Source organism: Dromaius novaehollandiae, chromosome 7, assembly GCF_036370855.1.
Source record: "Dromaius novaehollandiae isolate bDroNov1 chromosome 7, bDroNov1.hap1, whole genome shotgun sequence".
NCBI lineage: Eukaryota > Metazoa > Chordata > Aves > Casuariiformes > Dromaiidae > Dromaius > Dromaius novaehollandiae.
In genome coordinates, this window is record NC_088104.1 from 40,126,381 (window position 1) to 40,152,605 (window position 26,225).

At 41.8% G+C, this 26,225-nt stretch overlaps 1 protein-coding gene across 10 annotated transcripts in view; it reads left to right on the forward strand.

Moving 5' to 3' along the window:
• The window catches only part of UNC80 (unc-80 homolog, NALCN channel complex subunit), a 140,711-nt gene that overhangs the window by 34,496 nt on the left and 79,990 nt on the right, over nt 1–26,225 (forward strand). For 4 of the 10 annotated variants that reach the window (XM_026117143.2, XM_026117300.2, XM_026117546.2 and 1 more), the window contains exons 15-23: nt 787–934; nt 2,312–2,460; nt 4,392–4,558; nt 5,247–5,348; nt 6,683–6,897; nt 7,422–7,528; nt 8,755–8,914; nt 13,620–13,792; nt 22,721–22,933. In XM_026117143.2, coding sequence (XP_025972928.1) covers nt 787–934; nt 2,312–2,460; nt 4,392–4,558; nt 5,247–5,348; nt 6,683–6,897; nt 7,422–7,528; nt 8,755–8,914; nt 13,620–13,792; nt 22,721–22,933 — 1,434 coding nt within the window. The remainder of the gene's footprint in view (nt 1–786; nt 935–2,311; nt 2,461–4,391; nt 4,559–5,246; nt 5,349–6,682; nt 6,898–7,421; nt 7,529–8,754; nt 8,915–13,619; nt 13,793–22,720; nt 22,934–26,225) is intronic. The other 6 variants (XM_026117613.2, XM_064515324.1, XM_064515326.1 and 3 more) reach the window with 3 other exon arrangements.

Below are 26,225 nucleotides of genomic sequence, written 5' to 3' on the forward strand. Positions count from 1 at the left end.
AGACTCGTTGAATTGAGGTCTTCATGGGAAGAGATTTTACTACAGTTCTAAGTCTGCTGCTTTTTTCTGTGTGTTCGTCTGTCCAGACTGCTTTGCATGCATCATTTGTGTTGACTGCATGCACAATTGCATGTCTGAGTTCACTGAAAAGCTGAGCACCCTTTTGTAGGTAGCAGGAAGAGTACATGCTCCTCACAGAGCTGATATTTCAGACTTTCTAATTCCAGCCTGCTTGGGTCCCACTGGGATGGGTACTTTTGTGATAAGAAGTTGACAATTAATACCTTTTAAATAAAAAGGTTGGTTTGCGTAATATAAATTGATCAGCGGGAACAGGTTCATCAAATGGATGGGGTCTTGAGCTATAGGCTGAAAAATCAGATGCCTGAGGCTGGGAACCAGTCTGACCAAGGTAGTAAGTCATGAGTGATGTGGTATGTTCCTACTTCATTCATGTTCAGTGAGATTTTACTTTTGTGGGTAAAAGCGGAGGAGGAAAGGCAATGAGACATGGCTGGGAGTGACTTCAGCATACCACCACCTCCAAACAGTAGCACCCATACTGGTGCAGTGTTTCCTTGTACTGAATTTCTTGTTTGCTTCAGATATGAGTCTGTGTTCTGTTACAGGACCTGAACCTTCTGACTACTAGGGGAGGTTACTTTAGACAGCACAGTGGAGCACTGACAAATCAAGAGCAAAAAAGGGACCTCAAAATACTCTACTCCTATTAACAAAACTTGAACACTTACTTGATGCGATTTGATTTAATGAATGTCATTGCAGGCTCAGAATTGCCTCACAAAGCTGTACAAACTGGATAAGATGCAGTTCCGGCAGACCATGAGAGATTACGTGAACAGGGATTCTCTCAATAATGTGGTGGATTTCCTGCATGCTTTGCTGGGATTCTGCATGGAGCCGGTCACTGACAGTAAGTATAGCTGGCATCAGAAGCTGTCACTTGAATGTTCCTGAATGGTACCGACAGAAGGAAACTATGCCTTTTTCTCTTCCTTTTAAAAAGGAGAAAAATCTGTGAATTTCTACCATCAGAATGCAATGGTCAAATCCTTAGCCAGTGGAGGTCAGCGTGATTCCAGTGAAGGAGTTGGAACTCCTCTGATTTGGTCACTCAGTGATCTGGCCTAGATAACTGCATCACCCAATGGAACTAAAATTGAAGGCCTCTCTTTTGATTCATCCTACCTGCTGTTCATGGCTTCACAAAGAAAGTATTTTCACTCAACTATGCCTTGGGCACGAACTTTTCTGCTTTGTGACATGACCCGGTGCCAGCTGGAATGGCCTTGTATAATCCAGGGTTTATTCTGAATGGAGATTTAATTGAGCATTAAAACCCTCTGCAGTGCCTCAGGTGAGGCAGTAAATAGCGAGAACAGATCATATAAACAAGAACATGAACACACTGATGCACATGCCTGCAGTATGAGTCTCAGTGTGTATATATGAGTAGATATTCTTCTTTTCTTTAGTTAGGAAAATGATTCCAGATGCTATTAGAATGATTTGAATTTGTTTGGTCACTGCATGCAACAACAGTTAACAGTGATTGTTTGCAATATAGGAATAGCTGCTCCAGAGCACAAAATAAGTCTGTCTAGTCTGTTAGCCTGTTTCTGATCCCAGCATTTGAAAGAAAGCATCAAGAGAAACTATGTAGCAGGCTTTTGTGAAGAAGAGGCCCATAGGAAGTTTCGCCAAGTATTCATTGATTATTGACTGGCTTATACTTTGAAGCTGGGCAGCCCATGCTTTTGAAAGTCTGTCTTCTCACCTAATAAAACTGGGGTGGTTCTTGTTATCTGTATAAATGTATAATTCTTTTTTTAATCTTTCTCAGAGCTTGGCCTCTTTGGGCACCTTTTGAGAGCAGCATTTTTCGAGTTCAGAAGATTTTCCTTTCATGGGCATTGTTTGCCACTTTTCAGTTTAGTCAAGCATCTCTTGTTCTTTAGAAATAGTAAACAGAAAAGCTGGAGGTATTGTTCAAATTTAGTGTGTTATTTTGCACGTCTCTGAATGAGAGGTGTGGATAAAGGGAAGCCAAAGTGGCCCTGATCTTTTCAATCCATTTTCATACTATAATCGTTTCTGGGAAGATTCCATCCTTCTCATTTATTTTACCCTTCTCTTCTTCTATATTTTTTATGGATTTTAGGTGGGGATAGGATTTTAGGTGGGGACCTGCCTTTGTCTGATGTATCTGAATACCTTTACCTGTGTCGTTAAGCCATGTGTTTTAAATCGTTCTGAACAAGAGGGGCTTGCTTGTGCTTGAATTTTACAGATAAAGCTGGATTTGGGAATAATTTCACGACAGTGGACAACAAATCTACAGCCCAGAGTGTAGAAGGTATTATTGTCAGCGCCATGTTCAAATCATTGATCACTCGCTGTGCTTCCACTACACATGAACTGCACAGCCCAGAAAACCTGGTAAGCACTTGACTTCATGTTTGCAAAGTTGCCTTTTCACTTGAGTGTCGCCAATCAGTTTTTACAGTCAAGGCTGAATTCAGTCTAGCCAAATCCCATGGGCATAGCAAGCTATGCGGTGGTGGTTGAAACATGAGAAAAATGTCATGCCCTCTTTTTCTTCCTGCCTGGGAGCCTGACATAGCCAGGGTAAAGTTGTACCCTCTGAACTGTGGTTTCTTCTCTGTTCAGGCAGCAGCTTTGGTGGTTTTTTTCCATGAATTTGACCCTTTCCAAATGGGTTAGTTGCACTAGGCTGGATTAAGGGACTAATGAAAAGACTACTGCCAGCGTAAATCAACTTTCAGCAAAGTTAAAGCCAGTTTACTTCCTAGCTGTTGTTAGGAAACTCACATACTCTGCCATTGGTGGGCCACATCCTTAACTAAGTAAAGGATATGGCCCACCAATGGCAGACTATGTAGTTTCCTAACAGCAACTTGGTAGGTCTTCCCAGGGCTTAGACTTGTGTTCATTTACTGAGCAGCTGGAGTGGTGTAAGGTATCACTGGCCCCTGGCTATGTGCTGTCTCCTCAGAGCAGTCAGCAGAATGGATGATGTGAGCTCTCTTCTTCCAAACTTGTGCAGAGTCTGGCAGTTAATCTCAAACCACCTCCTTTATTACCTGAAATTAGGATTCTTTTTTGTGGAAGCAAACAAGAAACGCTCATGCACTCCATCCTGATGGCAGAGCTATGGAAGCACTGAAGTCCAGCTGAAGGGGCAGTAACCCTCTGCCAAGGGGAGGAGGGAGAGGGAAAGGCACAGCAACATCTTAAACCACCAGCATAGTCTCCTTATGTCCAGGTCCTCTTGTCCTGATGTAGATTCCTCTGGAATGTTTCTCAGCAGAGATTGAACAGTGGGATGCAGAAAAACATGCATCATTTATGAAACCTAGATTAGGATAACCATGTGTACTTCCCCATACAAATTGTATGCCTTTCTGGAGGTGACAGGGTTAGAGCACTAAGACTGCATTTCAGCTAGTGTATGAGCTCACACTTCTCTTTAAGCAGAGCACCATCAAGTGTATCTGTATAGAAAACATAGTATTCAGAGCATGTTAGAGGATTCCTTGTCATTGGGTCACTCTGTGGCTTTGAAGTCAGTCGTGTTTAATGTCTTGCTGAAGAAGTCTTAATCGGTATACAGATAGAATTATTTGTTCTTTATTTGCTGAATGTTGGCTCTGTAGTTTCTACCTGGGAATTTTCAGAATAATCCATCATGTTTCAGGGAAGTTTGCAGATCAAAAATCAGGCCTTGTAAAAGTCTTCCCTCCATCTCCTTGCCCCCAGAGATAGAGGTGACCTTGGCATGCCATGATGTGAGTGAATGTTTGGAACTAAAAAGAGCCTTGAGTGTAGGAGTAGATTGGGGAACGGGTGAGTCATTCCTCTCTCTTCCCATGATGTAGAGCTCTAAAATAATTAAGAAAAATCCCAAAACACCCACAGGTTTTGAAACAAAGCATGCAATTTCTTACACTCTGCTTTTTTTTCTCCCTTAATTTGGCTTTTTTCATGCCTTTTAAGATTATGGCTAGATAAATGGGATAAAAGAGGCTTTAAGTCATCTTTGCAGCTCCCTCATCTTGCAGCTGTTTTAGCCTCTGACACTTCTACAGCTGCCTTAGCCGATTGCAGAGCATGTTCTGTAACAGTAATGTTCCTCACTGTCTCCTTGTTCTACGTGCACTGAATAGAATTTCTAACTTTTGATCCCAGACAGAAAACACAAACCCTATATGTGGAGAGTAGATCAGCCAACAGCCAGAGGAAATAATGGCCTGCTTTAGGGTGGCACTTTAGAAACTACTGATTCGTGTTGCTTCTTTGCAAACTGCAGACTGCATTCTCATTCCCTTTCATGATGTCTTGTTAACCAGGGCTTGTACTGCGATATCCGACAGCTGGTCCAGTTTATCAAGGAGGCTCATGGGAATGTCTTTCGGAGAGTTGCACTCAGTGCCCTCTTGGATAGTGCTGAAAAGTTAATACCAGGGAAAAAAGCAGAAGAAACAGAGCAAGAGCCAAAACCTTCTGGGAGCAAAAGGTTGGTGTCTGGGAAGGAGAAAGTAAATGACTGACTTGCATTTAGCTGTATGATGACATGCACTGAACCCAAATCTATAAATTCCAAGGGTTTGTGTGTTTTATCTTCAAAGCATAGTGTGGCAGCAGTCTCCCTTAAAATTTAATGAACTGAGGCAGTCATAAATTCGCAGCAAAAAGTGTTAACCCTCATATGCAAGAGACCTAAGAGGACAACACAGTGGAAACACTGGGAGGAAGAAAGGGCAAGAGAAGTAAGAAACAAGGTGTCAGTACTGCAACACTGTGGTAACATAGCTTTTAATGTGAATCATATCCTGGGGGAGGTTAATGTTTATCTGACAGATACTCCCTGGTATGCAGAATAAGGCCCAAAAGAAATCTAGTCCTGACATGCTTCTCTATCACAAAGAAATTTTCTTTTGCTTTTTGAGGCTTGTCATATTACAGTGTAGGAAAGGAGGATCAGAAAGAGTTGAAAAGCTCCTAAAAGTTTTGCCCTTGCTTCTAAGACCTGGTGCATATTTGATGGGTGATATATATGAAGGCAGTAAGATGCTAAGAAGAGAATACATCTCTGAAGCGGTTTCATTGTTCAGCAGAGCCAGTTTCCATGTCCTGTAGCTATGTGATGATCATGAGATGGGCAATCCATTTGCTTTAGCTGACAATGTGCATTGTCTGTATAGATCCGAGGTGGGAAGCATCATTATTGACAAAGGTCAGGCATCAGCTGCCCCTGATGAATGTCGTAGTTACATCTCAAGCCGTCCAATGCAAACTCCAGAACAGTAAGTAAATATTGAATAGTTTGACCGCATTCTTGCCCACAGCTTTCTCTGGTGCTAGTACAAGTGGACAGGGCAGCAAGGACTCTTCTCTTTGGATGTTACAACAACTGCTTAGAGAGTCTGTTCAAGAGTTGCTGGTTACATCCAGGAAGTGCCTATTTTCAATGCTGCCAAGTGCACCGTGCTTGATTTTGGTGGGGAACCATTAGAGATTCTCAAGTAAGACTGCAGTAGATTTGTCAATATCTCATACTATGATAGCCATGAATAGGGTGTTAATTCTTAGAGGTGTTATCGCAGCTGTTCCCCATGCTCTGTTTGCACTTTTGGGGAGTGATTTCATTCGTTTTTCAACTTCCAAGTTGTTGCAAGGGTCATTAATCTTTTACTGCTTCCAAGAGTCAGCCTACTTCTGACTTGACTTGGATCTGCAGTCTCCTGCGATTGTTGCATTTCCCTCATCAGCAGAAGTGCTTTAACAATTCTCTTAATGAATGAATCAACCTGTTGTTAGGTGTTATGCGTGTTTGAAGCATCTATTGCCCAAAGAATTCTGCCATTTAATACTGAAGTAGATTTAATCAATATTCTGAGGAATTATAGAAGATTTTATAAATAGCCACTGGTCTTCTAACAAAGTTTGGACAAGTCATTTAACTTCTTTGTGCCTTTGAATCCCCATGTGTCTTGCTAAATTTCTTTGAGCTGCACTGTTGGAAGACATTGCACAAGGGACCAGAGCTCTATATTACATATTCTGTTGTTGAACTGAGCCTGCAGAGTCTCACTGTTGCTGAAATTGCAAGGAGAACAGAAAGCTCTTCACTGCTATGCAAAATTGCAGCAAGTTGTTCTGCTCGAAGCCCTGCCACAGCCGTGGAATATCTCAAGATTATAGCAAAATATACTGTTCTCATTCCAATACAGTAATGAGAATGATGATTCCAGCAGGTTCATAAATGGCCATCATGATGTCTAAAAGCTCTTTAGTACACATGCTTGTAGAAGGCACTAGTGTAGTCTTGTCCAATATGGGTCATTTTGACCTAAAGAAGATGATTTGTTTTTTACTTGTAGGAACTAAAAATTGGAACGACCTGCTCAGTGGGAAAGCTCCTCGGGTAGAAAAGATGGTTATTTTGTGCCTTGAACAATATCAAGTATGTGGTCAAATTTGATTATGTCCCACTGAGAGGAGTATGTTTGGAATTCAAACTGTAAAAACCTCAAAAAGCACAGAGGTCAGTAGGGGGCTAGGAGAGAGAGGCCTCGTTCTCTTGAGCATCCAGACTTCACTGAAACGCAGTTCACACTTCGCGTGCCTTTTCTTCCAGTGATGAGCAAATCCAAGGGGCCGTTCTGGGACGCAAGGACTTCTGGCGAAAGATGTTCAAGTCGCAGAGTGCAGCAAGTGATACCAGTAGCCAGTCCGAGCAGGACACATCTGAGTGCACCACTGCTCACTCTGGGACCACTACAGACAGGCGTTCCCGCTCCCGTTCCCGGCGAATCTCCCTCCGAAAGAAACTCAAACTCCCCATAGGTAAATGTATGTCTCTTCATATTCTATATACATACTGCATGTGAGAGAAACACAGATAGATGTATCTGTCTTAAGACATATTGTATCATAGTTCCTTACTGTCCAAATGTATTGTGTATTCTCCCAAGGGAAGCTGGGAAATGCTGCTCTCTCCATTTTACAGATGGGGAACTGAGGCAACAGAAAACATAAGCAATTTGCCTAAGGTAACAGAGGATACCTCTGGCAAACCAGAATATCGAATCCATGTCTCCAAAGTAGTAGGCTAGTACCGCAATCTCCCAGGCATTATTCCTTGCTGGAGAAGAGAAATATTCCAGGTAGCATTTGATAGACAAAGAAGAATACATCCTTTACAAAATCCTCCTTGCATGATAGTCAATGCACGTAAAATGAAGAGGCTGCCTTCCCATTTCCTCCAATTTTCCCATACCCTAGCATGGCCACTTCAGAGAAATATGCTAGAATTGCTAATAGGTTCTGCTTGGAGGCATTTTCAGAATTGTCCTCAGTGGCTTGTTCTGCAACAGGGAACTGGCTGAAGCGCTCCTCCCTCTCTGGCCTTGCTGATGGCGTGGAAGATCTCCTAGATATCAGCTCTGTTGACCGCCTGTCTTTCATCAGGCAGAGTTCCAAGGTAAATGAGTCAGAAGAGAGTCTTTGGAGTAGATTGCTATAGGAATTTGATATTGGACTGTTGTGGTCCTCAGCAAAGTGAGGGAGTCTCACTTTTAGGTGCAGGTCCACTTCCCAGAGTCAGAAGATGTGTTGGGTACTGAAAGGCCTCTGGGTAAGGACAAGAAGGAAAGCCTTCTTCCAGGCAATGGACATTATAACATTGCTGTTCCCTGGAAGCAAGCATGTCTTCTTTTCTCCTATACTCTTACCTGCTCTCCACTCCGGTCACTGTACATTCGAAGAACCTACCTTTTATGTAGGTGGGGTATGTGTGTTCATTCTTCAACTATTCCATTACTCCCTTCTGTGCAAAAGCTCTGCAGAGCTCCATGATTTGCCATTCCATATTGCAGGATTTCCAAATTCTGTCCTTCCTCAAATGCCTATGTGTTCCCCTGCTGCAGGCACAGCATGTGTTGTCTCCTCCAGTGCTATGCAAGAAAGAGCTGCCTTATGGAAAGTGGCAGCTTTCTCTGTCCTTTTCAAATAAGGGAGGTATTGTCTGGAGACAGGCCACTTGGGCACCAATGATATCCTTCAGTGTTTTTGAATATATGGTCTAATGTGTCCTGTACTGTATAACGCTAGAAAAATATTGAGGAGAAGCTTTAATGAAGCACAGACAGTATCTGGGATAATGATGAAGTGTATGCAGCTGTCTGGGTATGTGGGAGACAGAAGACACTTACCTAAAAGGGTAATGAAGTTTGAGTAAGGAACACTGTCTCAGTGCAGGAGGGTAAGGTCCCAAGATGTTATGATTTTATCAGGAAAAATGATGGAGCTGATTCTCTGCATGAAGGACATGATGATGGAAGCTGTGGTGTGTGAGTAGCTTCTTGAAGACTCCTGGAATCTACTAGATTAAACCTATGTTGTACTTGTCCATCTGTCTTTGTTCACTGAGAGAGAAATGCAGGTCCTGTCAATACATTTAAGGTTTAATGGTTGATCATAATGTTCCTTCCTTCTTTGTGCCTTTACAGCCTCTCATGAAAGACCAATCTTTTAAGTAGAAAGGTTAAAAGGCAGAGCTTCAGCATGCGTAAACTCGTGCAGACACAGTTGTGTTGCTATGGTGATCCACTGTGCTGCAGCCCTTCTGTAGATGCTTTGTGTCTAAGCAAGGAAGACCAAGAGGTGGTGGCATGGAGTAGCGTGACCTGGCCTTCTGTTTTTGCACAGGTGAAGTTTACCAGCGCAGTGAAGCTATCCGAAGGAGGGGGGCCAGGAGGTGGCCTGGAAAACGGTCGAGATGAAGAGGAGAATTTCTTCAAGCGTCTTGGTAAATGGCGCACCTGCCGAAGACACCCATCCAAGCTTCATCACACAGAAGAAAAAGATGGTTAGAAATCAGGGTTCTCGTCTCCTTTTTTCTTTCTTTTTATCTTTCTTTATTTTTCATCTCTTTCTTTCTGTATTTTGCCCCTTTCCCTTTTCTTCTGCTTTCTCCATAGTTTTTGTATCCATTCTAGCCTTCTCCAACTTTTCAGTCTTTGTAACTGTTTTCTTTCCCTTCCTTCTTTCTTTTGTTTTGATTTAGAAGAAACTCTAGCAAAGTAGAATTCTTAACAAAAAAAAAAGAAGTCTACCCAAATAAATTAAGCAAATATGGCATTTGGGCTTTTTGAATCAAATTAATTTGATCAACACATTTGTAAAATTAATGTTTGCTTCAAAGCACTGATTCAGTTAAAAATTAGGTGCGTAAATCTTTCATTGCCTAATATAATGATGGGTGTTCCATCAGGTTTTTTGTTTCCGTTTTTTTCAATTTGTGACCATTTGACAGTTTTAGCAAAGATCAACACTGATGAAATGGAAAACCCTGCACAAACCTTGTTATAATTATCTCTTTTCTTCTGTGTTTGCATGTCTAGTGTCTGCATATCATTCGTTACAGATGCTATCCCTTTTTCTTAGCACACAGTGTAATAATAACTGATTTTCCTTTCCAAGGAAGTATATTTAATTGCTGTGCATTTTTTTTAATTCAGCAATGTTTGAACAGTGCCTTTATAAATAGTACAAGGTCATGATATATTCTGTTTTCAAATGTCATGCAGCCATTCATATGCTCATGTCCTAAGCTCAGAGCTCTCATCCTTGTTGCTAGGGAGACAACCTTGTATATTCAAGTTCTATTACTGTTTATTCAAAAAAAAAAAACCTCCCAAAAACACAAAAGGAGTAGATTTTCACCATGGTTTCTGCAGCTTTTACAGTATATTCCATTCTCTGGCATTGTGTTTTTTATTCTCTCCCTGTGGCACTGCAATGTATGTATTTCACCATCACCTGTCCCAGGCCTGCAGTGTAATGCATATAAGTCATTGTTCAGGCAAGTGAGAGTAGCAGAGTATGAGCACATCTTGCCAGTGTTAACTGCTCATCATTCTACCACTGCAGAAACATTGGTGGTGGTTTTAAAGTAGCTCCTAGATGAAGATTATTGCTCCTTTAGAAGGAGGTACACCAGACCAGCAGCTTGTTGTTGCTTTGTAGCTGGAGGTGGATACTCTCACAGTGGAAGGAATTGCATTTTCCTCATCCACTACTTCGTGCTGAAGTAAAACTGAAATGCTCCCACCATCTTTTGCCACAGCTCTTACTGGGAGCAAACAGTTGAAGGGCAGTGAGATCTTTAAACTGCCGCAGCTCTTTCTACAATGTTCATGTGCTCATGTGGTGTCCTTCATATTTTCTTGCAGGAAGTAACTTTTTTTTTATCTTGCTAATCCTCATTTTACATCAGTATGAATTTGCTTATGTCTGGAGTTCCCATATTCCTGATTTAGTGGCACAGGTTTAATCTTGGCCCTGTGAGCAGCAGTAGCCTTGTTCAGTATGTGTGGCACATCATACGTCTGTACAAAACTGAGAGGACACACTAGTTACTGGCTCTGTGAATTTTGAAAGTGTTGTCCATATTTCAGCCTTCTGTGAATAACATCAGACTTTATCTAATTATTGTAATGAGGAGACCTCGAGACCTCCTTCACATTCCTGTGAGAGAAGAGATGTACGTGACATGTGCTTGGTTTTGACATACAATATGTGTATTAAAAATACTGTGATAAAAGTAATGCAATGGGTTAAAGAAAGAGACCCTCACATGTGAGTATGAGAAACGGGCAAATTGTCCAGTCATGTCAACAGTGAGTGTTGGGCCATTGCCTGATCACTGTCTGAACTGAAGGGAGTTTTTTCAAATTTATAAGGTGAAGTATGACAGCTGAGGAAGTGTACCACTATGTCCTTGAGGATCTCTGGTACACAATAAAAGCCACATACCAATAGCAAAAGTATTAGTTTAGTTGTACATGCCTGTGTGTGTACATACAGGTATGTGTGTAATCAAATCTATGAGACACCTTTTCAGGGTGGGACAGTTTAATAATACAGTAGAACAGCAGTGTACAGAGGGCCTTGACCTTTGCAGTGCTTTCATATCTTCCATGCAGATCAGTAGGATATATGTGCTTATAGAGAGGACAACAGAAGGCTGTTGAGGGTGGATGGGCATCAGGGACCTCAAGGTCTGATCCTGGAAGACTACTTCAGGATGTGTTTCAGCCTTCCCCTTGTCATTTGTGATGCTATGGCTATTGTTTTGCTCATGCTTTTTTCATGTAGTTCTTCCTCCTGTGTTTTGGGATTTTTTTTTAATGTTGTAGACCAAGTTTAAAAAGAAAAAAGATAGGAAAAATACATTGCAGAAAAAAAGCCAAAAAATATAGAATAATTTGTCATGGCATTTATGAATTGTAATCTTGATCATGGTATATCATCTAGACCACTGGAAATTGTCTGTCTCGGATATGTATGTATGCATGTGTGTGTGTGTGTACATATATATATATAAAAACTGTATGTGTGTATATGTATACATATATATACACATAAATATATGCACATTTATGCATAGCTAAATGTTTTCTTGAATGATCTTTTTACCTATACTAAGAACACAGCATGTATACAGAAGTGAGTAGCAGTGTGCTTTTATGAGAGCCTTAACATTTCTTCAGGCACTTACTGAAGACAATTTGAGTGACTATAGAGATTGTCAAAGTGTTCAAGCCATACAACACAGCTGAACAACAGCACAGGGCCTGCTCTGAGGGATAATCTCACATTCACACAGGAAGCAACTGCGAGATGGGAGCTTCTTGGACACGCAGTGTTCTCCTAGGTTAGGAAATGGTCTCTGCTCACTGGGTGAGACTGTAACCAGGTCTGGGTTGCACTAACCCTCTGTAACCCAGTGAGGGTTCCCCTGCTTACAGCAAGGCTTTCCCTCAGATGGGCTGTGTGGAGGGTAGCCATCAGCTGCCTCTGGAGGATTCTCTTGAAAAGCTTCAGCGAAGTGCAGGGCTGGGACTGTGAAGGCTTGCAAAAGGCTGTAGTGATTGATAGTAGGCAGTACCACTGACCTCAGAAAAAGTCAAGGGAGTCTGCTGTCACTCAGATGAACTGTCTGCTAGATCTTAATTATACTGGGGATTAGGAGTTGTCTTTGCCAGGCCTTTCTGTACCAGAAAGTCAAGTTTCTGTTCTTTATCTCATACAGGCACAGCTCTAACATGAGCCCTGAATAGAAAACACTTGTTTGTTCCTCAAATAAACATGTTACAACAGCTATAGCAGGTGGGCTCAGATAGCGTGCTACAGGCAATAGGTAAGCAGGAGGGGCTGGGAAAAAAAGGGTGTTTGTGCCCACTCATTTATGTAAGTGTTCTACCTGTTCTTTCTGCTTTTTTAATTTGTTTGTTTGTTCCATTTTGATGCAATATTTCCCAATGTACGAACATTCTGTTTACTGGAAAACTATGTGGAGCCTCACTGGAGAAAAAAAGGCACAGACATCCTAAAGAGATCTCTTGAAATTTGATCCACCTCTGTCTTCAGCAGGAAAAAAAGAAGATCCACATTGTCATTTTCTGTTGTGACTATTGTTTGTAGTACATAAGTGCTTCCCAAGTGATTCTGGGGAGTGAGATCTCAAAGGGACTGTGGGTTTTCAGTCATTCTTCTTTCCTGAGGAAGAAGTCAGATTCCTGTACAGCTTATGTTTTGCCTGTTGTCTTCCAAATCAATGTTTAAAACTAACCTTGAACTCTTCACTCAGTGTTCTGCTCTTCAGTGTTTTACCCTTCAGTATTTTGTAAACTTATATACTTTCACATGTAAATGGGGAGAGTATTATGGATAAAGACAAAAAGCCCAGAAGCTGGCCATTCTTGTTTTGGCCAGCCACCTTGGCCTCAGAACTGCTTTTCTGAACTCAATAAGTAGAGTTTAAAATCACACTTGGAAGAAGCTGGAGAGGGTGGGGGTGAGGAGCCAGCTTGATTTTTCAGAAGCAACTCTTATGTGGAGCCATCCCAAAGTATGCAAGACACTTCAAGGAGAGGCTGGATGATACCCAGGAATTGAGTCCAGTCTTGCTTTGGGTGTTCTGGCCATTGCAGCAGTTGTTAGGCTTAAAGTCATTTTTTTTAGGCCAAAAAAGGGCAGTAGTTGATTCCCACATAGAAAATTTGTAATATTTGCTACTGATTTTTCTGTCCTACCAGATAGCTTGATACTATTAAATTAATACATAAGGAATATGGTTTATGCATGATTTTCTGTAAGGTGAAGTTAGAGGCCAATAAAAAAGTAAGATAGCAGATTATTAAGGAAAAAGAGATAGTAAGCTTGCAGTTTTGTGTTAAAGAGGTGGGGAGGAAGTGCCATATTCTGGTTCACCTATGTTGGAGTGGTTCCTGGGCTTCCACACTGAGTACAGTGGAATAGTTTTGGGCGGACATCGGTATGACTAAGACCAGATTCTGGCTTGCTGTATGCCTCTCTCTCTTAAGTCATGAATGCTGTAAAAATGCCCCCGTTATTCTCAAGATAGCATATTAAGGTAAGGAAGGGGTTTGGACCGAAATTGTACTCATCAGTATTTTTGTGCCACTTTTTTTATTGGTGAGAAACTGTGTTCCCTTTTCCCCCCCTCCCCCCGCCCTGCATCCTCTCTCTGTGCCCTACCTCTTTAGGTTGCCATAGCTTTGATGATCACTTGACCTCCAACCAAGAAGGAGGAAAATCCAAGAATGTTGTGAACCTGGGAGCAATACGCCAAGGCATGAAGCGCTTTCAGTTTCTCCTGAACTGCTGTGAACCAGGCACTATCCCTGATGCCTCCATTTTGGCAGCAGCCCTAGATCTTGTAAGTCATTCACTGATGCATTGTTTACCTGCTGAGTGAGAGTATGTGCATATGCAGCGGTCCATTCTTGTTTACTGCTGTTGATTATGCCCACGCAGCAATCAGGTAAAGCGTTAACTGGTGGTGGCATTATTAGCTGGAGATTCAGTATCTGTGACTGGATGCATATGTGGAGAAAATGGATCTTTTTTATTATATGGCTCCTCATAACCAGATTATTGCTAGCACAAAGGTTTTATTGTCAGAGTTAAAATTTTGCTCATGGTCATTCAGCCCCTCTTCCTAGTATCAAAACTAACCTACAGGATAAAGAATGAAGACTGAATAGCTACCTGGGGAGGGATGGTAATTCCACTCAGGAATTCTGGTAGAGTGTTAAACAAATTAGGCAACACTGAGCTATTAGTCACTAGAGCCAGTGAGTGGAAAAACTTCAAATGTCAGTGTGTGCATACTGTTAAATGCAAATACTGCTAACTCGCAGGTCCAAATCACAGAAGTGACACAAGCTCAGTCTCTCCTTCCTGACACAGACTCTCTTCTGCATCTCTCTGCTTCCTTTCTTTACAGCTGCTCTTTTTTTTAACAGTCCCTCCAATCTCTAAAGCAGTAGCTTTCAACCTGTGGTTCATGGACCAGTGGGGTCTGTGAAATGCGTTTTGGAGGGTGTGGCAAAGACAGCAAAGAAGAGTCAGCCCATTATTAGTAACTTCTCTGCACAGTGGTCTTCCACCTTCATAAATGTTTAGATGCCTGCAGACTGAAGAAGGTTGACAGCTACTGCTCTGAGATCATCTACATTCTCTCTATCCTTTTGTCTCCCCAGCTCTCACATCTTTGACCATTGTGCCATTTGCTTACATTCAGTTTTTTTGCCCACTGCTGGAGTTATCAGGCCTGTGGACTCTCCTATTCTGCTAGTGCTGTGCTGCTGTGTCTTTTTCAGGTCTAGGGAGGATTTATTCTTTGTGTACTACCACTTTATACATTCTTCTTAACCTTGTACCCTTAGGCTGCAGATTCAAGTTCAGTCAGCATAAATACTGGCTGAAAGTCACTGTTGCTATCTGTTCACAGTCAGCTGTACTGTTGTAACTGGTACCCATCCATCTTCCAGTAGGCAGGTGTCGTCTTCACCAGTGCCTACCCTTGCTGTTGGTGTTGGTTGGCCCTTGGGCTGGAAGCTGTGGAAGCAGTGGCTCATACAGAAGCCTGTCGTACGCTCTCACCCTCAGAAGTGGTTCCTACCAGTGAGGGTTGCTGTGAGCTTTTAAGGTGGCCTAGGGAGGCAGTCACTTCTGCTGTGTGTGCTGCACAAAGACAGCTGCATTTTCCAAGGCTGTCAGGCTGCCACCCTGTTGTGAAATCTAAATTAACACACAGAATGTGAGGTGCGTGGGCAGGGTGGTGCTGACTGCTGCCATTTACGAGCTGGATTAGGTCACTAAGATCCTTCTGGGGATGCGGTACTCTGTGTGTGTGCTAATAAATCAGGCTGTAAATCATGGGTTGACAGTGATGACCCTGTTGCCTGAAAATTCCTTGTTTATTTTTTATATTTGTCACATACTCAAGCCACAGACCAACTTAGTCTGTGCCCATGTACGAAGTCAACCGAAAAGCTAGTGGTGGCAGTGAACTTCTTGAATATGTCTGTTCCTACCTCCAGAGCTGACTTACAAAACGGAGTTTCACAATTTCCTTTCCCACTGAAAGATGCAGAGGGCTTTGATGAGGGGCTGAATTGTTAAGGTAGCTGTTTCTGGCCAGAGCACAAGGTAAGGGAGCATCCTTGTTAAAGTCTGGGTATGGAATCTGATTTGGATATGGTGTTTGTCAGTCCATAATAACTCATTTAAAATGATTAGAATAGAAATTATTATAGTCAATAAAATAGTGTTGATTTCACTGTAGCTTCCACAAATAGGAATATGTTATGTAAAAAGTGTATTATATTGCATTCCTTGTACACATACAAGTACTTTCATGCATATAAAGCATGATAAAGTTTTAGGGACCTTAGTAATATTCTCATGTCAGGTCAGTGCCATCAGCATATTTTAATTAAGTTGTGCGTAGATTTGAGTTCTGTTCTGACAAGTTGACTCTGGAGATACTCAGGCTAAAGCCAGCTCCATTTTGTATTTTTATATTTACTATCAGTCTATAATCATCTAGTGAAAGTAGGACTGTATCACAGCATTTGCTATGAAGACTCGCTAATACTTCCCAGGATTATTGAACCAGTAAGGTTATTACAGTGAACTCTCTGGACCAAGGCCTTTTCTTGCTACCTGTGATTAGGATTGTGATATAGAGCAGAAAAGCAGTATTCAAGCTGCCCGAAGTCCAGCTTTTCATGCTTTCTTGGACTTCTGCTGTGTGTTCTCAGACAGGCTGTGACTTGAGACATGGAGCACAGCATTTTACATATGTGAGTTTGTAATTCTGCAACCCAGTAGTGGGGAGCAAGATAAGCTGGCTTGAATAGCTTGCCCCTTTAGAGGATATGTACAGAGTGGATATATATGCCACAAAGCAGAAATTATTAACTTAAACTCCAGTCTGTCATTTCAGTGACCATGAATTGGATTCTTGCTGTATGTTTTCTGATCATATTGCCTGCAGATATTCTCTGGACTGGGAGAGCTGCTCTATGCGGTGGTCTCATTTTGGAGGTAGCTATGGATGTTAATGGGAGCTCAAGCATCTGAGATCAGAATTTTACAAGGCTTGCAGCTAAAGATGAAGGAAACTTGTTTTAATTGCAGCCTGGGGAGACCCCTTACAAGTACCTACTCAGCTGACATTTTGTCTACAAAGTATTGGAAATATTTAGAAGTTAAGTTACATGCACTGTAGGTTTGAAAAGGTGACAGCTTGTCATTTCACTGTACTGCTAATGGCAACGTATGCTGTTATGGAAAATTCTCCCGTTTTATTTCAGTAGCGCATAGCCAACAGAAAACATGGTGTTTTTTTTAACTTCTGTTTTCAAGCTTTTGAAATAATAGTTGGAATCAGGTTTGATGCAAATTAAAAGCTACTTAAGTCATTTTACCTAGCCTAGTTGCTATGGCAACCTTTAAAAAAGTAAAGGAAAACGGCTCCAATTTCAGTTCTTTCTTAAGCTTTTTCAGCATGCTTTTTCATGCACATTTTCACAAGAAATTCCATTCTTACAATGACCTGATGTGACACAATGACCTGTGTGTAGTCTGGATGTGTATACAGATTTGCCACAGTGATTTAAAGAAATTAGTGAAACAAAGGTTGCATCAATTATGGAGGTAATGATTTATTTATATATTGAACTGGGGGTTGCCTTTGGACTAGAAACTATGTAGTAACATCCTTGATTGAATTTTATAAAACTACAAGCACTTTATGGCTTAGCAAACATTTAATGGCAAATTATAATACCTTGCAGACAGTTTGATCTCTGTGTCACCAACTGAAATCCAGACTTGGCAATAATAAAATTAAATCTCTTTCCCTTTATAAGAAACTTTGGAGGTTGAAAGGCAAGTGATATGATATCTCAGTCTGTGGTCAGGTTTCTGCACAGGGTTCTGACAAACCACTGTCTGGCTTGGCGTAAAGATGTCGCTTTAAGTATCCTAGAATAATTTAGATTGGAAGGGATCTTCAGAGGCCATCTAGTCCAGCCCCCTGCTCGAAACAGGTCTTAATTACATAGTGTTGCTTGGGGACTTGTACAGTTAAGTCTTTAACACCTCTAAGGATGGAGATTCCACAGTCTCTCTGGGCAACCTGTTCCTGTATTTGTTCACTCTCATAGTAATTTTTTTTAACAAATCTTACTGGAATTTCCCGTTTTCCAACTTGTGTCTGTTGCCTCTTATCCTATCACTGTGCACCTCTGAGAAGAGTCTGACTCCATCTTTTCTGTATTCTCCAGTCAGGTAGTTGTAGACTGCAACAAGGTCTTCCCTTAGGCTTCTTTTCTTAAGACTGAACAAAACCAGTTCTCTCAGTCTGTCCTCCAGTGTTTTGTTCTCCAGCCCCCTGGCCAGCTCAGTGGCCCTCCACTAGACTTGCTCCAGTATGTCAATATCTTTCTTGTATAGGGAAGCCCAAAACTGGATGCAGTACTCCCATGTGCTCTCACAAGTGCTGAATAGAGGGGAAGGCTCACTTCCCTGGACCTTCTAGCTACGCTCGTATTAATACAGCCCAGAATGCAACTGGCCTTCTTTGCTGCAAGGGCCCACTGCTGACTCACATTCAGCTTGTCCACTAGGACCTCCAGATCCTTTTCTGCAGAATGGCTTCCAGAATAGTCAGTTCCCAGCCTGTGCTGTTGCATGTGCATGGGGTATTTTATCCCACAGGTAAGACTCTGCGTTTGCTTATGCTGAACTTCATGAGGTTCTGGTCAGGCCATTTCTCCAGCCTGTCCAGGCCTCTCTGAATGTCAGCCCTGCCCTCAGCCATATTGACTGCTACCCCAAATTGGTCACATCCACAAACTTGCTGAGAGTGCTTTCCATTTCATCATCAAGGTTGTTAATAAAGACATTAAAAAGTACTGATCGTACCAGTTACTGGTCACTAGCTGGACTTTGCAGCACTGATCATAACTCACTGAACTTTATCGTCCACTTACACAGCCCGTATCTCGCCAATGTGATGATAAGGAGTCTGTGGGAGACTGTGTGAAAAGCCTTGCTAAAATCAAGATATACAACATTGACTGCCCTTCTCTTGTCCACAGCACCAGTCACCTTGCATAGAAAGCAATGAGGCAGAATATGCCTTTGCTAAACCCATGCTGGTTGCTCCCAGTCATCATCTTGTCCTTCATGCATCCAGAAATGACTTCTAAGAGGATTTGCTCCATCACCTTCCTAGGGACTGAGGTGAGGCTGACCAGCCTATAGTTGCTTGGACCCTTCTCCTTGCCCTTCTTGAAGGTGTGTGACATCTGCCCTTTTCCAGTCATCAGGAACCTATCCCAATTGCCATGATCTTTCAAAGATGATAGCTGCCTAACAATGATATCAGCCAGCTGCTTCAACACCCTTGGATGCATCCCATCTGGTCACATGGACTTGTGTAAGTCCAAGTGGGTTAAGGGATCCCTAATGATTTTTTCTCTACTGTGGGTATTACTTCACTCTCCCAAATCCTGCTAGGAGGCTCAGGGACCTGGAAGGCCTGAGGACAAGCCTGACCAGTAGAAAACATAGGCAAAAATGGCACTGAGTACCTCAGCTGTTTCTCTATTACTTGTCCCTAGATCTCCTGCCCCTTTGAGCAATGAGCCCACATTCTCTTTAGCCTTCTTTTTCCTACTGATAAACTTAGAAACCTTTCTTGATGCCCATCACCTACATGCATGGGCAAGGTGTTTGTATTCCTCCCAGGTAGCCTGTCCCTGCTTCCACCTTCTGTGTGCTTCCTTTTTGTGTTTGAGCTCAGTCAGGAGCAACATGTCTATCCATGCTGGGCTTCTGCCATGCTTGCTTGACTTGCTGCACTTCAGAAGGAGCATTCTTGTACTCTGAGGAGACAGGCTTTGAAGATGAGCCTAACTAGACTTTTGTACGTCGGATTGGTTTAGGGACTCAGGTGGAGAAATATGAGCTTTCGTTTGGCCAGTTTAGCACATGTGTGAAGTTTATCCCCATTACGCCTCTCCAGTACGTCCTCTAAGATATGTGAGCTAATCTGTTCTAACATGTATACTCCTCCTTCTTGAAATGTCATAACGGGACTGCTTTACAGCAGGATTGCGTTTGGAAGTATCTACCAAGCAGCAGTAGGATAGAAGCTAAGCCTAAGCTGGAAGAATAGTAATACTTGCTAACGTCCTGACTCGATGATACCACAGGTGTTAGGAAGACTTTGTTGTTCCCCTGTCCCTTCTTCCATATGGGGATTATATGACCATAGGGGGACATATGACCTGGAAGGAAATCAGAGATTGCTCTGAGCAGGCCACACATTATGGATCAGTGGAGACAGAAGCAAGGAGGTGTGTCATGGCTTCTACCTGACTCTTTTTAAACATAACTAGAGAGACTGAACTAACTTTTTTGAGGCAATTCTACTAGTCAGTGGTTAATAATTCACTCATGACCTTTTTTGCATATATATTCTCAGCTGCTTCTCAGGCCAGACTTGCTTTATGGCTAAATAAAGAGCAGAGCTATCCAACTAGCATCTTTGACAGTACTTGCATTTACTTTATTTATTTTCAAAGTAGATTGTTGCTGTTTTGCTTTTTTTTCTCTCCTGAAGAGATTGGGCCATTAGAAATGAATTTTTGTTCAAAGTGCCTTGAAGAGGATAAGGAAGGGCACAAGAAAATTACCACTGGTAAACTGGTCTTATAAAATTCATTGTCCTTGAAGAGAAAGCCAGACCTAAAAGCTCTTTGGTCATAAACCTCTCCAGAATCAGATGTACTTGGACAGTAATGTCATAATAAAATTCCAGATTCATTCTATATATGCTCCCACCCAGGTCTTTGCCTTTTCTGTTATTATCTGTTGAAAAGCTCCAATGGGAGTACTTGAAATATTGTTAAGGAAAAGGTGCATTCTTATTCATGTCAATTTACCCAGTGCAAAAACAATTTCCAAAAGGCAAAGTGATATGGTAGGTCTAATGTAGAAAGTACACTTTTGAATGGTTTCAAACGCAGAGGCAGTCTTGTGAGAGTATTGCTGCTGTGTTGAGTTTTGATAGTGACCATGGTAACTTGTGTTCTTTTCAGCTGTGTGTCGCCTGCCTGATTCATTTATCTCCATTTGTGATGTGTTTCTCTGTGGTGTGAATCCATCCCTGTCCATTCTGTCACATCTTCATCTTTTGCTTGCTGCTGCTTCAGGTTGCTCTGAGCCTCAGGTAAGCAATCACAGGGAGCTTGTGCCCTGTGATGTTGAGAAAATCCTCCTTCACGCACAGGGTCTTTTAAGTGTTTTTGAATTTGGAACTCCTGTTCCATCAGGACACATTCTTCCTCTCCTTTGCCCTCCATCCTACATGCCCTCCTTTAGTTTAGTATTTAAGTGCTTCCATAACCTTTACAACATGTATCTTTACCAGATTCCTGTATGGTGAGAAACTGTGATTTTTATTGTGAGCTAAAATAGAAGGCGACTAAGGCTGTGGCTTCATCTTCTCAATGCTTACATGTCTCCGTGTCTGGATAAGGTTTTACTCTGTAAGAATAAAAAAATAAATCCTCGTTTTTCCTGTGTCCTTGTGCCTGCATATTTCATGCAGGCAACTAGTAATTTGTGATGGTTTTCCCAGATGCTAGATACAAGCCTTGTTTCTGGCTGTCACTGAGTGTCTGACTTTGGATTTCTGCCTTCCTGGTCATGAATTGGGTTAGAATCTTGGGCCAGCTGTAATGTTATTTAAGAGAATTGTTAGAAGATTGATATTTTCTTCCATCATTTGAATAAAAAATGAATAAAAAGCTGCAACAGGATGCTGCATGAGAAAGCAATTAGCATATATGTTAATGTAGACAAAACTTGTTTTTATTTTTCATGGCTTTACTTTTTTCAGTCCTGTTAGTAGACACTTCTGGCTGTAAGCTTATCTGAACTGTAGAATTTCCTAAGGCAATTCCTGAACTTTTTGACTGCTGGTTCAAAATTTCATGCTTTGAACTTCTGATTAAAGCACTGTTGGAGGCACTATTTAATAATTTCCACAGTCCCACTACAAAACCATCTTCCATGATCTCAGGCAGCATCTGTTGTTTATGGACCACAGTTAAGGAACCTCCCCTTACAGGTAGATCCTGACCTGTTTAAATTATCTCATTAAACTGCCAGCATCTAAATATATGGAACACGTGTTTGTGCTCTGTGAAATCCCTATTACAGAACTTTTCAGAGGTGAATTGTGGACATTGTCATATTGTTGATTTTCCAGCCCGCTGGCCACAAGGATTTTTGCTTGTGAGAATTGCAGGAAGGGGGGGAATTAAAAGGAAACAAGGAGGGGCATTTGCTTTTAGTCACTTTCCATGATTGTAAAGAAATTATTTTCACAGAACTGTAGACTGCTGTCAAGGAAGCCCCTTCCCAAGTCTAAGAAACCCCTTAAGAAACAAATCGTAGTATCCATCTTTAAACATATTTGAGAGAGAGTTTCAGAAGCACTCTTTAGTGGTCAAGTCTGTTCCTGCAGGGCTGTTTTATACAAATTCAATTACATTCAGTATCATTTTTCCCATTAAAGAAAAGTGTGCTTTTGAGTGTGTGTGGGGGGGATTTTCCCTGAAAAATAATCAAGACCATCACTTTCAAACTCCGATGCCTAACGTTGAGCTTAAGGACTAAATTGTCTAATGCCTGCTAAGGCCAGTGAAGCTAGGCCAGTAAAATTTTATTGATTTACACCAGTAAAGGATTTGGCCCTCCATATGTGATTGTTATTAGTACAAAAGAGTACCTTTCCTAATTTCAGCAAGCCTCCATTCATGCTTCCACCCTGAAGCTGCACAAGCAGAAATTAATCATGACATGCACAAGCTAAGATTCACACGGCTGTACTGCCATTTGTGCTAAAGAAAACTGGACTCACTCCTCTGGTAAAAGTGTCAGTTGCATGCTTCTCATTTTTTGGTAGTTATATGGTTTCTGAAAGAAAGGATTATAGAAGGATAGTGAAATAGAAGACTGCTTATAACGTGGCACTTTTTGCCCCTCTAGTGGCTGGACTAAGTATAACTGTTCAGTGTTTACAGGTCTTGCTTTTAGCGCTAGAGGTGGGACTCATGCACAGAGGGCAGAGATCCTGGTTTCAGACTTTGATGGAGAGATTGCTCAGTCTGTGTGACTCCATGGCAAGCTTTTGAAGCAGTCAAACCTCTAACATTTGGAGAGCTTTTTGAATGTATTTGTATTTAAGGTGGGGGGTTTTTTGCAAACATTTCAGGAAGCTCCTGTGGTGGCGAGAGCAGCCCTGTTCCTTGAGTGTGCACGCTTTGTTCACCGCTGTAACCGTGGCAACTGGCCTGAGTGGATGAAGGGCCACCATGTGAATATTACCAAGAAAGGCCTGTCCCGTGGACGTTCTCCTATCGTAGGCAACAAAAGGAACCAGAAGCTGCAGTGGAATGCAGCGAAGCTGTTCTACCAGTGGGGAGATGTAAGTGCTTGTTTCTCATCTACTTGCATTCAAAAATACAGCGAATGTAATAGTAATTGGATCATACATAGAATTTCAATCCTAGTAAAATGGGGACTCACAAGCCTCCCTTCAAATTAGCACTTCATAGGATCAGCTGTTTTCCTAGCAGAAATGGACTGTATTAAGATGTAATACTGGCCACTCTTGTTCAGCTCGACAATTCATCTGGTGCACTGTCCTGTTTCCAGCACTTATCATATGGGAATGCCTAAGGAAGAGTAAGGGCAGTCGATATGATACTTATTGCTTTTTCCTAGCTTCCAACTATATTTAGCCCTGCATTGCTTGAGCTAGAAGTGATGCTGTGCATTTAGTAACCCTCAATGGCTTTCTCTTCAGCGTGCTTGTGCAGTCTCTCTCTGAGCCCATACAAACTGTTAACCCTCATCATCTTTTGCAAGGAATTCCACAGGTCTGCTACATGTCGTGTGAAGAACTGTCTCCTTTTGCTTGTTTTGAACTTGGGTCCTTCAAGTTTCATTTGATGCCTTCTTTTCACGGTCTCTTACAATATGTGAACTAGTCAATTACCCTGTCTGCCTGCTCAGTGCTTATTGCAAGTCATTTCACACAACTAAAAATAGTGGGAAAAGCTCCCTTTCTCTTTATGGTACCAGATACGTAATATACGTAGTAAGTCTGGCTGAAAGTGAGCTTTGTGCTTCTCACTTCTTTTCACAAAACCAAAGATCTTTTACAGTGAGAAGAAGAAAAAAAAATTTGGAGGGATTTGAAAACCAGATAGTCTGCAGTCTTGGAGTATTTACATAAGCCACGCTAAAAATGCCTCTCTGACCCATGTTCTCCTAGGTTAAAGCAATCTATGCTCCTCATGGGAGCACATTGCAGGGAACATTGAGCCAGTGCTGACCCATATCAGTACATCCCCACTACACAGCACAGCCCGCGGGAGAGCCTAGCTTTGGTTTGAGCACAGTATAGCCTCAGTGTGTGAACTAATAAACCTTGTGTCTTGGCTGTTGTCCTGCTTTTGTTTCTGAAGCTAGGCCAGGGAATGCTACCTGGGGACCCTTGCTCTACTCTCTGTTATGTCTCAAGCACAGGTGACTATCTTAAAAATCGCAGCACAGAGATCAAAGTTTCTTTTTAAAAAACAAAAACAAAAACGCTGTGTGAATTTATTTGCCCTCTGTATTTCAAGAGGTCACCACATTTGCCTAACTCCTTTGATGACTCCATCCAAGTGGGGAAGATAGGATTTGCATGCATTGCTGCCAGTCAGGGCTATATACCTCTCCTGGTGAACTTCATGCTTGTAGGTGCTTCTTTTCTTGAGTTTCTGAGAAAATGGGAGCTAGCGAGTAATCATTAAGAGGCAGTTAGTTCCCCTCTAACTGCCATTTTTAGAAACTAAAATAGGCTGAGTTAGAGAAAATCCAGGAAGGTTTCCTTTTCTAAATGTTAAAGTACCACCACATGATGCAAGAAGGAAGCAATGATGTGAGAAAGGAGCCAGGGAATTTTGATGGCAAGCAGCTTCTGTTTAATCTTTTTATACTCCTGATGATTTGTAATCGTAACAGGAGGAGTGGCTATGTCTTTAGGAAGAAGTACATGAAGAGTGCCTTGGTATGGTGTTTTTTGGTTTTTTTTGTTTTTTTTTTTTTAATTAAGGCTGTGCATTTCAAGTATAGGCCTTGCTAGCCCAGGCCTGAGAGGTAGAAGAATAGAAGATGTCTCTACTCAATCTGAGGACATTGGAGGGGAAATACTTACAAGGAATCTTTGATTTTGGACACTTGAAAATCAAGAAAATTCACTTCTCTCTCCTGTTTTCCTTGCCCTATAATATTACTGTGAAAAATGTGTTGTGGTCTCTGGAAATGAGACTTTCCTGTAATCCTCACTGGTATAGCTGATGATTTAGCATGGTTCAGCATGTAAACAGAATAGCACCTATAAAGAACTGCTAAAAGTGAAAAAATGTGTATTATCATTCTCCCTGACTCTCAGTTATATACACACATGGCACAAGTTAAAAGAAAAATGTCAAAGTGGGGATTTCTTATTACAACTTGTTGTTTCTTATATTTTAACTCTCCTTTTATTTCTTGTCCCCTCTTGGGATCTTTTAAATAAAACATACTTTTCTGTGGCAAATGCCGATTTCATTTTGTGAGTTTCAAATAGAGCAGAACCATCGTTTTCTTCCCTGTAGTTTTAGTAGCATTATAAGGCATATCTGGATGCATTCTCCACTCTAGGAATGGCACGTGTGTGTTAGCTGCTTAGCCACACCCCAGAGGGGAAAAGCATCACTTTTATCTTGCTCTAAGACAAGAGAGGATTTGGAGCATAATCTTTACCATGCGATTTTCTTCTCTTTATTGCACCCTTGAGAGGTGCCCTGCTGCCCACTAGCATTCTGTTTCTGCTCACTGGAGGCTGGGACAGTATACCTACCAAGAGCACCATCTGCCCCACACGGCTTCATGCTTCAGGGTTGGTCTGCACATAGCACTGCTGAGGTACACTCTTTTATGTTCTTTGAATGTTGGGAAAGGCTGGTCCTCTGGCTCTACTTTAGCCTCCTAGAAGCTGTTTCAGATGAAGCAGGCTGCAAGCGTAAATGACAGCCAGTAGCTAAGCCTGCAGGGCTAGAAACCTGCAAGCTGTGCTCTGCTCCTCAGACAGCTGCTTTAGTTGGCTCTGACCAGATTCCAATCAGAGTGGCTGAACCATGAGGAGAAACAACTTTCAATTGCTCTGGTAACAGGCACCTGCTACAGAACGTGTTGCCATTTCTGTGTGTTAACCTGCTCATCTTCCTATAGACAATATCAGCATGCTGGGCAGAGTTACTGTGCACACACATACCTCACTGAGCAGCTCTGGTATCAAGAAGATGGTATACCTCATCCAGCCCATCTCTGCTAGCTCAGATAAGGTCCTAAAGCTGATACCCAGCCTACAGTATGCAAAAAGGTTGGACCGGATCAGCCTACCCCAGGTTGCATATGCTGTACTTTTATGCCTCAAGTCTGGCTCTGTGCTACCAAAAAATTCTTGTCAGCACTGTACAACACACCATCCTTGGTGCTTTGTGACAGCAGAGCTGCTGCTGTGACAGGAAGATCCTTGGACAAAGGAAAAATAATATATTTGTCTCTGAATACACTGAGGCCTTGTTCTGTGGGGTTTTTTTTGTTTTTTTGTGTTTGTTTTTGAGGTCAGCAAGGTTGGAAATCTGTGCTAATTATGGTGATCCTTATTTGTCTGTCACTACTCA